Raw genomic sequence first — 14,497 nt, forward strand, 5'->3', positions numbered from 1 at the left:
TAGCATGTACTGAAGCTAATTGAGAAACAAACAACCTTCAACACTTTAACTTAACTACTCTACCCCCCCACAAAAAAAAGAGATTTCTTTATTCGAGAGCTGAGCACGAACTCTATAAACATGTTAGATGTGTCTGTGCATTTTTGAGTTTCACCCTCCAAACACCAAAGGTGGGTAGAGTAACCAAAACTTTTATTCAAGTAAGAATAGCGTTACTTCAAAATAATATTACTCAAGTAAAAGTAAAAGTAGTCATTTAAAAAATGTATTCAAGAACAAGTAAAAAAAAAAAAGTATTTGGTGAAAAGAACACTCAAGTAATTAGTAACATTGTGAGTAACTGCTTAAGATGTTTGATTTTTTAAATGCTATTTATTTTCTCAGCACAAAGTTATCAATAGGAACTGTTACTATTATACTGAACGGTAACATATTACATTAAGACAAAGAAATACAACAACAACAAAAAAAACATTGAATTCCAGCAAGAGAATAAAAATCTACAGAAATTTTGCATTATTCGTCCGAAGAGCATGAGTGCCCTCTAGTGGAGAAACATATTTCGTATTATGAAACTAAAAGGAACATATAACATATAAAGGAACTAGGGCTGTCAAACGATTAAAACGTTTAATCGAGTTAATTACAGCTTAAAAATTAATTAATCGTAATTAATCGCAATTCAAACCATCTCTAAAATATGCCATATTTTTCTGTAAATTATTGTTGGAATGAAAAGATAAGACAAGACGGATATATACATTCAACATACTGTACATAAGTACAATAAATCCACAACATGGCATTAACATTATTAACATTCTTTCGGTGAAAGGGATCCATGGATGGAAAGACTTGTAATTCTTAAAGGATAAATGTGTGTTTGTATATTGTGACTAAATAATGCCATCTAGTGTATTTGTTGAGCTTTCAGTAAATGATACTGTAGCGACTTAACTGTTCTGCCCAAATGCATGATGGGAAGTGGTGCAACCATGACTGTGTATGGTGGCTGCAAATGCTATATCTTCTCTGCGTTGGGTACAATACATGGTGTTAAGAAAAACTCCTGTCATTATACCCCACGTCGCTTCCCACAATATTTAGAGTTGTTGTGGGAGAGATGATAAAGCTTGTGCCAATTCAAAGCACGATTCCAATCAATACTTGTATCTACTCCACTCACTTGACGCTGCCTCTTAGCTCTGTATATAGGTAAAACGGCGCCAATGTAGGCTGTTTGTGGCAATGCGTGAGTGGGTCGTGCCGCGCATGCGTTAATTGCGTTAAATATTTTAACGTGATTAATTTTAAAAATTAATTACCGCCCGTTAACGCGATAAGTTTGACAGCCCTAAAAGGAACATATCTCCGTTTTCGGTAGTCAATCGGTGCCAAATAAAAACTGAGAGATTAAAACCTGTGCTTTTGAGTCATGTTGACGGGGCGCTTTATGTCAAATACTTAATTTTTTACAGTGCTTTAAAGACGCCACGTGATTAAAAAGGCCGACGTGATCATAGAACGGCAAGCTTTAGTCTGATTGTTATAATGGAGTCATGTGATTATTATTGTGACGTCTTATTGGTAAAACTAGTTGAGCCACTTTTGGTGTCTCTGGCAAAAAAAGGAATAAAATCTAATATGTAGAACAAAGAAGAAAATAGTAGCGACTAGTGTAGTCCAAAGTAGGGGAGTAAGAGTAGCATTTCTTCTTCACAAATCTACTTAAGTAAGAGTAAAACGTATGGCTTAGTAAAGCTACTTTTAGAAGTACATTTATTTCAAAAAGGTACTCAAGTAAATGTAACGGAGTAAATGTAACGCATAACTACCCACCTCTGCCAAACACTAGTGTACATCTTGATGTGCTGTAAACATCCTTTGGTTGTAACCTTAAACGACACTAGGGGCTTACTCTAATCCTTATTTATCCTCTCACTAATAAACATGCAATACAATACAATATTATCCATTATGCGCTTCATGTACAGAATCTGTAATGCACATTTCTAACTGCAAGCGTGTGCCATAGACATTGTGCCTCACTTATAGTTAATTTATTTATATTACTTAATCGTCTACCTCTTTACTTGAAATAGATTTACAGTAATTAAAAGATTGTTAAAGAAGGTGAAGCTGATGGGATAAAGTGCTACTTGAGGTGTGAAAATGGAAGTGTGAAAATTATTTAGAAGAGAAGGAAATTTTGCCACTTTTCCTGAGGAAATTCTCCAAAGGGATAAATAAAGTTTATTGAATTTAATATTGAATTGAATATAGAATACTGAATTGAATATACAAAACACGAATTACACTGACAATATTTAAAGCCAGTTTTCTTTTTTGAAACCCTCATGCCTTTATTTGTTTTTGCATTGAAAGTTTTTCCCTCTTACTTTGGACTCTTCAATTACCACAGAAATAATAGAACTATTTTTTATCTCTTTCCAGATAATGTTCAATTGATAAGGTAAGTTTTTGCGTCCTCTATGTAAACATAGGAAAAAAATGAACATCTTAAATGCTAATCCGTTTAAACTCTAAAACTAAATGTCATACTGCATATCCAGGCTTCTTTGTTGTTGTGCAGAACAAAATGCAGAACATACGTCGTATTCCTCTCATACTATTTCTTAACGCTAAGCACTTTTGGTAAAAATTGTCACTGATAGTCAAGTGGCTAAACATTGGGCAGAATGCGCTCTTGCAAACTAGCTACTGTTTGTTTACATCCATTTTGTAAGTGGATGTGCATGTCAGTTTACATCCATTTTGTAAGTGGATGTGCATGTCAGTATTGCTTTGAATTAAGGAACCCGCTAAATAAAATAATAAAATAAAACATCTAAAATAACTCTGAACACTTGATCAAATTGATTAATCTCCCAACCGTAAATATATTATGAATAATGCTGCTCAGCCCATGAACATACATGTTGTATGTATGGTACATGTACATGTATCCAGTACTTGTAAATGATGCGTCAAGGAGGCATTCTTGGCTTTGTTTACCATTACCTTGAGTCTAATAACCATGTAATCTGAGCTGCTTTTGCTCCCAGTGCAAGCCATTATTTTGCTCAGACACCTTATTTATAAACATTCTTCAGTAACGCTCTGTGAGCTGCGTGTTGTTCTAAACCTCGGCTCACTTCCATATCTCATCTTTTGTTGCTGTTTCTGTTTCTTGCAAGTACAAATCAGGTTACAGTACCAGACCCACTCTTTATGGTATTGATTTCCCATTACTATGTCCACCCTTCCCCCACGGTGGCCCTATGATCATCACATTTTTGTCGCATGCACTTGAACGCCTTTTACTTCTTGGAAATCATGGGAAAATGATTACTGATCAATCAAGTTTAGCAAGAGCATGATTTATGTTCCATTTTCACATTACATTTCGTCTTTCAAATGACTCAGTTCCAATGTTTTTCTACCATTTAGCACAGTTATAATGAACAAATCCCCAAAAAGGAAATGTAGAAATTAAAATGAAGGAGAACATTGTAATTTGCATGCTAATATTGGGTAATGGTACGGTCCCTTAAAGTGCCTATGACAGCAAAAAGCATGTTTATTTCATATTTCAAGCATTATTTTGTGCTATTGAATGAAATGGACCGCTTGGATTTGTGTAGAAGCGATCGATTGATATATCATGTTTTTTTAGTCCCGGGCCATGAAAATGAGTGACTTCCGGCTCCAGTCTCGGGTTAAGGACGAATGCGAATGTGACGTCACCCGGGTCAGCATCTCACAAAACCGCATTGCTTTATAGCATTGAGATTGACAGCGGATTCAGATGATTTTGCGGATTAATTTGTTTATTTTTCGCATCACGCCAGCCAAATGTGCTGCAGGTTTTTGTTGCTGCACCAGGAAGAGGTGTATGAGCCTTTTTGGGTTTCTAAATGTTCCCGTTCACACCGGAGATTGGCCAAAACAAGTCCGACAACTGTGGGACGATTGAACTTACGAGGAAGTGAGTAACAACGTGTTTTGTATCATGTCAAATACTGGGATCATGGCACACGTTTTAATAAGGAGGTGGCTTGCATTTTGTGGCTGATTGTCCAACGAGAAGCCCACTCGGCCGACGACTGGCGGCTTGTCGCACACCCCGCTCGGTCCTTTTCGCGTGTCCGCCGAAAAAACGCTATACTCGGCTTATGCTCGTGAAGCCCCCCGCTCTCGTCTGCGGTTCGCCATATCCTCCAGACTTCCAGCCCCTTCTGCCCTCTTCATGTGCCCGGCAATAGACCACTATCCTCAGGTTGGGCTCCGACAGCCACGGGCTCCTCCGACGTCAGCCGGTTTGTCCGGCAGTCATTCTCCAGCTGTTTCCCCCTCAACGAGCATTCCTCCCCGCAGCAGGGGACCGACGAGCTTGCGCGACATTGATCGGTGAAGGCTGTCACCCTCGCCCCCGTGTGTGACATGAGTTGGGGTAGTTCTGTGCTTTTTTTTTTTTCGTTTTCGAAAGGTGAAAAAGATTGGAATAGCCGCTCAACGGTCATTCTCCAGTTGCTTCCCCCTCAACGAGCACTCCTGTATGCAGCAGGGGAACGATGAGCTGTAACTTGCTCGCTGCAAGTTGTCGATGAAGACAGTCAACCCCGCCACTGTGTGACATGTTCGAGGGTAGTTTTGTGTGCTTTTTCGTTTTCGAGAGGCATGAATGAGACTTGAAAACGCCGCTCAGTTCAGGTTAGCATGTCGGCTTGCTGTCACGCCTCCTGCTTTGTTTACGCTCTTTCCTCCATCTCCAAAGCCGGGGCAGGGAAATGACAAAAGCCGGACTAACTCGGGTGGCATAAATACCGTTCGGGAGGTGCAAGAAGTCAACAGTTTTGACCATTATGCAGTAATTTTGCCCTGTCGTACTGAATAAATGCATTTCTAATATTTCATATTCCATTTAGCACGAGACTGTTATTTGTCATGAATGACCATACCATTTATTTAGCAATTGGGGAAAAAATACTTAGATAAAAAGTATATCCTGTAAAAATGTTGGAGTAGAGAGACTGAAACAATGATGACATTTTGCTGCTCTGTGTCATAGTTTCCTCATTCTCAATCTTCTTTTTCATTGGGCTGAATTGTAAATCAGCTGAAATTGTGAACCTGTCTACTAAGGGTGTCAACAATAATCGATGCGGCGATGCATCCCGATGCGGGGCAGGGACGATTCGATTCGATGCGGGCAACACGCTGAATCGATTCAGCGCATTTTAAAATATATAAGTACGTTCAAAAATCTTCCCTGCGCAATTCCGGTGATGCAATGAATTTGGTTTCCCCATTTGTATTGTTATTCTCATGTTTACCTGTAGAAAGAGCTACTTTACATTCAAAGCAAGCCCGTAGAGGTTAGATCGGGCCTAAAAAATTCCAGCCCAACCCGACACGGCTCGCTGGTATTGAAGCCCGACCGGCCAGATCAATTAACTATAGATTTGCATGCCCGAGCCGAGTGATGCGGAAAAAAAAAACGCAGCAGCAATTTATTTTCATTTCTTCAAGTTTTCTTACTGTTTAAATAGTCTACATATTTCTATGATATTTATAAAACCATTTACACAACGAAATAACGCTGGGAAAGTTTAATAAAAAAATAAAAAAATAAATAAAAATTAAAAAAAAAGGTTTTACAGACACACAGAGGAGAAGATTCAAAAGGATCACATTTGCCTTTGTGTGCATAAATAAAAGTGTCTTTCGTAACGAATTCTCAGTTGGCAGACAAAAAACGCAAGTTTACTCAGTATTTAAATAGTCTACATATTTTTATGTGATTTATAAAACCATTTACACAACAAAATAACGCTGGGAAAGTTTAATATTTTTTTTAAAACACGGTTTTACAGACATACAGAGGAGAAGATTCGAAAGGATCACATTTGCCTTTGTGTGCATAAATAAAAGTGTCTTTCGTAACGAATTCTCAGTTGGCAGAAAAAAAAACGCAAGTTTACTCAATATTTAAATAGTCTACATATTTTTATGAGATTTATAAACCATTTACACAACAAAATAACGCTGGGAAAGTTTAATATTTTTTTTTTTAAAAACACAGTTTTACAGACATACAGAGGAGAAGATTCGAAAGGATCACATTTGCCTTTGTGTGCATATATAAAAGTGTCTTTCGTAACGAATTCTCAGTTGGCAGAAAAAAAACGCAAGTTTACTCAATATTTAAATAGTCTACATATTTTTATGAGATTTATAAAACCATTTACACAACGAAATAACGCTGGGAAAGTTTAATTAAAAAAAAACAAAAAAACACGGTTTTACAGACACACAGAGGAGAAGATTCAAAAGGATCACATATGCCTTTGTGTGCATAAATAAAAGTGTCTTTCGTAACGAATTCTCAGTTGGCAGGAAAAAAACGCAAGTTTACTCAATATTTAAATAGTCGACATATTTTTATGCGAATTATAAAAGCATTCACACAACGAAATAACGGGAGGAGAAGAAGAAAAAGAGGGCTGCGCCACAGCCCTCTGCGCATTTAAAAAAAAAAAAAATTTATTAGCCCGGCGCAGCGGCCCGACCCACCGAAGCGTGAATGCTTAACATTTCGGGTCGGGTCGGGTTCGGGCACAAGATCTAACCTCTATGCAGGGGGGACGAGGAACCCAAATCCGCTTCCTCACTGGAGTAACGTCACAGACAAGCGCAGTTGTAATCGAGAGAGCAGAGAGATAGGACATAACATAACAATGGCTGAAACGGAGAAAGAGGGAGCGAGAAATATTATAGATATAAGATCGGCTATGCCTACATTTTACTTTTGTTCTACATTGCAATTTAGTTGATGTTTTGTTTGCAACTGAACTGATCCCTGGATTGATATTGCGATAAAGATGCTGCTGCACTACAATATTTTCTTTGTCGCTTTCTTTAATATTTACTTGAATATTTTTATTGATGGGTCGTTGTGACTAAAATACAGTGACTGTTATTACTGATTTTGCACAGGAGTTCAGATGTTGCACTGTGTGAAAGGCTGCTACTGCGTGTAAAAAAAAAAAAAAAAAAGAGAGAAAGCCCTGGTCTCATTCAAAGCACTAATTAAATGCTGTGATCTGATTTTTTTTAAAAAATATATATGAAAGTATACTATTTTCATTTGACTTCAACTAGGAGTGACACAAGAGCCAATAAAAAGTTGTTTAATGTCTGTCCACTTGTGTTGGCTCATGATTCACGAAAAATATGCTTTGCTTTAGAATTTTAATGCATCCCAGGCTTTAATGCATCGCAATGCATTGCCGAATCGAACCGAATCGAATCGTGACCCTCTGAATTGAATCGAATCGTGGCCCTCCGAATCGTAATCGAATCGAATCGTGAGGGCAGTGTCGATGCACACCTCTACTGCCAACGTCATCCTCCAGCTGTGGACGCAATAGCGCTATAATGGCAGGTGTGACTAAACGGCAGATTAAAAGACTAATTTCTTTCTTTCTGAGCTTTGCCATATTGTTGTATATAGGCGAATCGTCTCAAAATATGATTCTAATTCACATAATAATGCTATTTAAGATTGTTTTTATGCTGTCGCAGGCACTTTAAGTCTAAACATTGCTGCAATTGCTATGTTTTCACCATTGGAATTGTAAACATGATATTTTCTCCATTATTGATTTTGGTTAGACATCAAATTAATTTAAAATTGTACAGGTTAAATTGATTTGAAACTTAAGTTTGATGGAAATATGGAGTGAAATGTTCATAAACAACATTTATACAGCAGGCCAACATTTCACTCATGAGTGCAGTGGAAATTAGTGCATACTTTGGCACCATACCATTTTTAGCAATATGTTGGGTATAATAATTGACTAATGTACACAAAATAGAAAACACAGTTCATGTGTCCTGGCTTTTAACAGTGAGAATGCCAGCTATTGTTTTATTAAGCAACCCTATCATTTCACCATGCTGAGCAACTTCTATACTAAATTGTTATCACCCAGCAGGCCACAGGTAGAAACAGACAATCTGATATGCTGAACCATTCGTGTGTGTGAAGGGGATTATTCAGAACACCCTTGAGATCCCACCACTGGTGGGGCATCACGTCACCAAAAGCTAGTGAGCAGTAATCTGATAGCAGATCAATGTTGACATGTGCTTTTGCTGCTTGTGTTTTTCACAGCTATTTTTGGATTTCAACATTCATTTAAATATTCTTGTAATTATATTCATAATCTTGCAAGACGAAATTCAGTTTGCATTTTGTACGAAGTTACGAACACACAGAAAATCAGATCACACACATTCAAGCAAGTAAGCCAGTAAGGGGTGATGTCAGAGTTTAAGCAAGGGGGGTCTCACACCCTATTGCAATGTTGTGTAGTATGGGGGTTGTAAAAAGTAGCGAGAATTATTGAAGTACCAATCCTGATATGTATCTGGATACAATATTTGTATGGAATCCTGGGTTGGACGTCTACTAGTAATAAACTCATCTAAATAATTTGAATATAGTTTTAGAGCCACATAATTGGGCATCTATAATCGACATTGGTACTGAAAGACTTAATAAAAAAAATAACTTTTTTTTTTTTAATTAAGAACTATCGAAAAAGGGTATTGAGTACTTTTTTGAGTATAGATATGGAGTTGAAATTTTAAGATCGTGACAACAGTATATGGTGCTATCCGCTATACAGTACAAAACAACAAACGCAGTACGCAGTACAGTTGTGCGATCACATATTTTTGCACCCGAGACTCAGTCTCCTGATTTTAGGGATCTGCTGATTCGATACCTCACCAATGTATTGAAGAGGGGGAAAAACACATCCAAATGTAAAATATTTCCATATTACAGACATTATCACTCTTGCATAATGCTATCTTACTGTTAGCTTTCCACGACAGCTAGCATAACATTCTCCTACAACTTCCAATTCTGTTGTGTTGCGATATTACGTATTGGTCTTTTCACAATATCGTTGTACGTCTTGATAACTTTGTTGCTTTGCAGAGCTTAAAATCAAAAACTCCATTAATTAAATGCATCTTGGAAACCCAAGAAAATGACATGATTGGGCCAGATTTCTGATCACGTGGTCAGTTCAGGGTCATCCCAGTAAACAGGTTAGTGAACTTCCTGTGGATGCTCATATGCTGTTATACCTACAATAAAAAAGTTGCTACATAATAGTTTAGGCTCAAACTATCTCAAAATAAACAATATCAATGTATCAGGATTGGGAACATGACGCCGGAGTCTAAATCCTCTCCCGTGTCAACCTCTAGATCAGGGTTCACTAAATGTGGACCTCGAGCCACTTTTCCTGTCGTGTTTTCCATGTCTCCCTCCTTCAACACACCTGATTCAAATAATCAGGATCACTATCAGGCTTCTGAAGAGGTTGCTGATGACATAATCATTTGATTCAGGTATGTTAGGGGAGAGAGACGTGGAAAAAACGACAGGATAGATGGCATCGAGGTCCAGATTTGCTGAACCCTGCTCTAGATCATTGGTTCTTCACCTTGCTAAACGTACCGATTACCGAACAACATATGTTTCCCTTGCACATTCACCGAACCCTTCAGAATTTAATAATAAAGCCAGTTTTTTTTCAAATTCAAAACCAATACAGCCAAACTAGCAAGCTAATATCCAAATGAATTCCTTTTCAAATTTCGTCAAATTTTAAAGTTACTAGAAGTAATTTTGCCTTATGCTGTTGATTTTCATGCTGGAAAATGAAACTAAACTCATATCATTTCATACTATTCCATTTTTTTTTTTGTTTTCACGTCTACATTCTCATTTTATCGTCACATCCTTGCATCATATACTATTTTAATGACATAAAATGTGACGCAATTTTAAAAAATCTTTATTATCTGCGCAGGCCACGTTGCCCATAGAGCTGGGAATCTTTGGGCACCTAACGATTCAATTACGATTACGATTCAGAGGCTCCGATTCGATTATAAAACGATTACTGATGCACCCCCCCTCCTTTTTTTTGTGTATGTTTTGTACATTAGTTCCAAAATTGTTCAAAAATCCTCTCAGGCTAAACCAAACTACTATTTCAGTATCAAGTTAACATATAACAGTAAACAAATATACAAAAATAACAGTAAATAAAATACTCCAGTCCCCATTCTGTATCAGCAGCTTTAAACTACATTCAATTAATTTATTGTTGTGAATCAACCGTTACAGTTGTTAAAATTGCTCCCGTTGTTCCATAATTTCCCTTCTATCTACTGTTGACATGTCAAAGTTTTAAAACTGTTTCATCATTTAAAGATAGACTCAAGACAAGATTTTGCCGATTTAGGAGTATTTTAGATAAAAAGTTAATTAGATTCGCTACAACAGAGTCTTTGAGAGAAGTCTACTGCTTTAAGATGGTGGCTGTATACTAACGCCGCCAGCAAGTCCGTCATTTTGCATCTCTGTTCAATAATACATGTTGTAACACCGCTGTCGTCTGTCATTTTGCATCTAGTTCTACATATATATGATATCTACTGTACCCGTTTGTTTGTAGCAACTAGCAACCGGGCGTTGTTTGTAGCGGCTGTCGGCCGCAGTCAGGTAAATTTTTTTTTTTTTTTTTTATCTAGCGGCATGAGTTGAACATGATATTTACTCTTGGTCCGTTCCTCATTGCGTCCCAAAGACCGCGCTGACTAAGAGTGTGACAATATATCGATACAGCGATATATCGCGATATTTTGCAACCCGATGGGTTATCGATATGCTCCCGCCAAGTATCGATACTTTTATTTAACATATTGGCCATACAATGGAGTATGGATGCTGTAAACTGCTCAATGTTTGTTGAGCAATTCCTTGGCGGTCCACTAGGGGCGCTCAGAAGTGGCGGTGAGGGTAAAGTGCGCACAAGTTGTCTAGAGAAGGAGAGGTAGCTCCAAGTGGGTTGAAAAAATAAAAAAGCTCCGTGAGAACGGTGGAGGAAAAAATGAGAAAAATATTGCTACAAATCACACATGGGGACACATTTTAGATTTTACACCAACAAGAAAGGAAGTAAGGTGAACAAGGACTTTGCTGTATGCAAGAATTGTCTAAGAAAAAAAAGTTTCACTGGGAGCTGGTGACGTAGTGGACACCGTAGTTTGTGAGCTTCGCTTTCATCACTTGAGGTAAGAAAGTTTTGCAATGTAATTGACTTTTTAATTTACTGTATTATTTTGATGACATTTGATGTTGAATGATATAAAATAAACCAGGACCCTAAACTGGATGAAAATGAATATCGAACAAGCCCACATGAATTTACCGATTTATTTGATATTATTTCAGAACCACTTTCCATCTAGTTTACTACACAAACTGTTATTACTGTCATTTTGATACAATAAGCTATAAAAATGGTTTGAATAGGTTCCAAGATATATAAAGTGATGTGCATGATAATTAATGTAGCCTACATATTAAAAATAGGTATTTATTGAATTTTTAATTTCTATACATTCAATTCATTTTTTTTTTTTTAATTCAATACTTCCAACACACAAAAAATCAGGATTTCAACTCAAACACTATGAAGTAGCTAATATTTTTTGTTTTATTTTGTTGTTTTTAAGGTGAGGAAGACTGTGACTGAGCAAGTCTGACATCTAAAATGCTGAAGCAGATGGCGGAAGTGCTCAAACCAAGCAACAAAGGTCATATACAAAGAAAAGACCCACCAATTTTATCATTGCCCCACTCCAAGCTCAACTGCTGACACCTACGGCACTTTTTATTTATTTATTTATTTTTTAAAGATTTAAAACTAAAGAAATTAAGGGTGCCCTTCATCATGATCTCTCAAAGTGATATCAGTGGTCGTGGTTTGTTTCCTCTATATGTGCAGGGGCACAATTTGCAGTAGATTTATATTTTACAGCAATGTTGCACAGAAAAGGTGTCACTGTTTAATAAATGACTTAAACAGTATTTTTTCTAATTTTTTTTTTTTTTTTTTTTAAATCGTTTCAACAGTTGTATCGTAGAATGTCATGTATCCAATTTCTGACCAATATATCGATAATCGCTGTATCGTGATATAATCGTTATCGTGAGCCTTGTATCGCGAATCGTATCGTATCGTGAGGTTCCCACTCCTAGCGCTGACTGTGTTTTACTTCCGTTTTACCTGGTATAATTCAATAATCGGAATTTAAAAGTTTGTGAATCGTTCTCGAATCTTCCACGGCCGAATTTCGAATAATCTAAGAATCGGAAATTTCGCACACCTCTAGTTGCCCATAAGTTTGATATACGTACTTCCTCATACCAAGTGTGGGTCAACCTTCCACTGAGCAAACCAGTTTATCCTCCCATTACATAGATGCTAGCAGTTGGAAAAAAATTGAATAAAGCCTGTAAATTAGGGGCAAACCAGTCCAAAACCAAGTCTAAAATGACACTTTGCCTTTAGTCAGCGGATAAAAATAGGGTCTTACAGTATGTGTTTTAACCTTTACCGAACCCCTGGGGTTCCATCGAACCCGCGGTAGGAACCACTGCTCTAGGTGGAAAGCATATCTACCGCACTGTTCGTAACAAAAATGAATGTGACAAAAAGCATGGAAGCCGATTTGACACGCAAGCTGGAGTTTCCAGTGGAGATGAAGACTTAATGACAGCAGTGAAGAGTGACCCACCTCCTCCGCCTGCTTACGCAGTGCCTTCTCCCGCTCATACTGAGTAATGAGTTGCTCGTTGTCCTCCTTCAAGAGCTCCAACTCAACTTCATGCTCCTGGTTCTCTAATAGCACAGCATCCAGGTTCTCAAGGACGTTCACCACTAGAGGCATGAGCTCCTTCACCACCTCCTCGTCATAGCTACGGATCAGCCGCTCAAACTCCCGGTAGATGCTGTTGGCCAGGCCTGACACCCGCTCCGACATGACAGTACAGGAACCGTAGTCATCCTGGTAGTAGGGATGCAAAATTCAAGGGATTGTCAAAGCTAAAAATTTTCATGGTAAACTTCTTAGAATTAACCAGGAAGTTAAAAATTTGAAGATTGGCTATTAACTCATTCACTGCCATTTCATTGACAGCGTTAAACGTCCAATCCATTTAAACAGGAAGTGTTGGCAGGGCGACTATTGCCATCAAGCATCCAATGAGTTAATTGGCAATATACATATATTATATAATTGAAGGAACAAATACTGTATTTCATCTTAATCCTGACTAGGCATGTGCCAGTATGAGATTCTGACAATGATAACCTTAAGCCAAAATATCACGGTTTCACGGTATCACAATTACAGCTTTAAAATGTGTTACTTTGATACATCTGGGTTTAAAAGAAAAATACTTTTTTCCATTGAAGAGGATTTTTATTTTTCAAAACATATTAGTAAATTGGAACATAAGTACATCGTTGTTAAATTAAATAATAATAATAATAAAAATAACTGAAATAGTTTTGATAAAATTGAAATAAAGTCCTTAAGGTGAGCCTGAACCCACAGCCACAGCTCAATATTATTACCATCACAACAAAAATAATTGAATTACTTTCCATACAAATCCTGTGTGTATGACTCGTAATATCATGTTTACATTATACACACACTCTCTTTCTCAACACATACAGTTGCCAGGGAGAAAAAAACACCACGTTTTACCACCGCTAGACACACTAAACACTCTGGAGTTAACTCTCATAGCTGGTGGGAAACGTTCATGACAGTGTTTACTAATCTTTAATGTTGTATAACTGCAAAATCATATTGAAGGTATTGCCTCCTCAACAGTCATGCTCCGCAAACATGTTTACATGTCTCCTCTAAGCCGCGGCCATCTGTAACTTTTCTGTAGCCGAAGTATTATATTACTGCCGATTTCATTTTTTTCGATGGGGGGAAAATGTTCAGGAGCGTCACCTCCTCCAGTCATCATGTAGCACAGCTGATTCACTCACACTGAGCAACAACTGGTGGGGGAGAGCTGAGCCTTGCAGCTGTAAGCAAGGGATTTCTCGCTGCATTTTTGGGACATAAAAAATAACTAAAACCGCAGGGACAGTATGACGAAAAAAAATTTGCGGTTTGGAAACAGTGACGTTTTCATACTACGGTATACCTTGAAACTGGTAATCGGCCCATGTCTAATCCTGACTAAAAATTGCACATTTCAATCAAATACATTGATGTCATGATGTGCAAATTTTCCGGGTTATTAGATGTTGCATGGTTGAATAATTTGCCAATAATTTGGGGTATGCGCATGAATCTCGCATTTCCACATGAGTAAAGACGGCAGGAAATGGTGATGAATGTACTGTTTTGTTATCCCCCTCTAGTAGGCAAAGAGAGCTATCAATTATATATGAGCGTCTGCTTATGGCCCCAAAAATTATACTAATGTTTGAATATGGTACCTCACCATTATATTAATCTTATTTCTGAGTTCAGTCTAATTAAATCGCGAATTTTTTATGTTGTCCGTTCTGATGGCTTATCCTAT

General features: G+C 37.5%; 1 protein-coding gene across 12 annotated transcripts in view; it reads right to left on the reverse strand.

The window, feature by feature from the left end:
* The window catches only part of mapk8ip3 (mitogen-activated protein kinase 8 interacting protein 3), a 91,585-nt gene that overhangs the window by 76,359 nt on the left and 729 nt on the right, over window positions 1-14,497 (reverse strand). For all 12 annotated transcript variants that reach the window (XM_057860860.1, XM_057860858.1, XM_057860863.1 and 9 more), the window contains exon 2: window positions 12,679-12,948. In XM_057860860.1, coding sequence (XP_057716843.1) covers window positions 12,679-12,948 — 270 coding nt within the window. The remainder of the gene's footprint in view (window positions 1-12,678; window positions 12,949-14,497) is intronic.

This window comes from Corythoichthys intestinalis, chromosome 16, assembly GCF_030265065.1.
Source record: "Corythoichthys intestinalis isolate RoL2023-P3 chromosome 16, ASM3026506v1, whole genome shotgun sequence".
In the NCBI taxonomy this organism is placed as follows: domain Eukaryota; kingdom Metazoa; phylum Chordata; class Actinopteri; order Syngnathiformes; family Syngnathidae; genus Corythoichthys; species Corythoichthys intestinalis.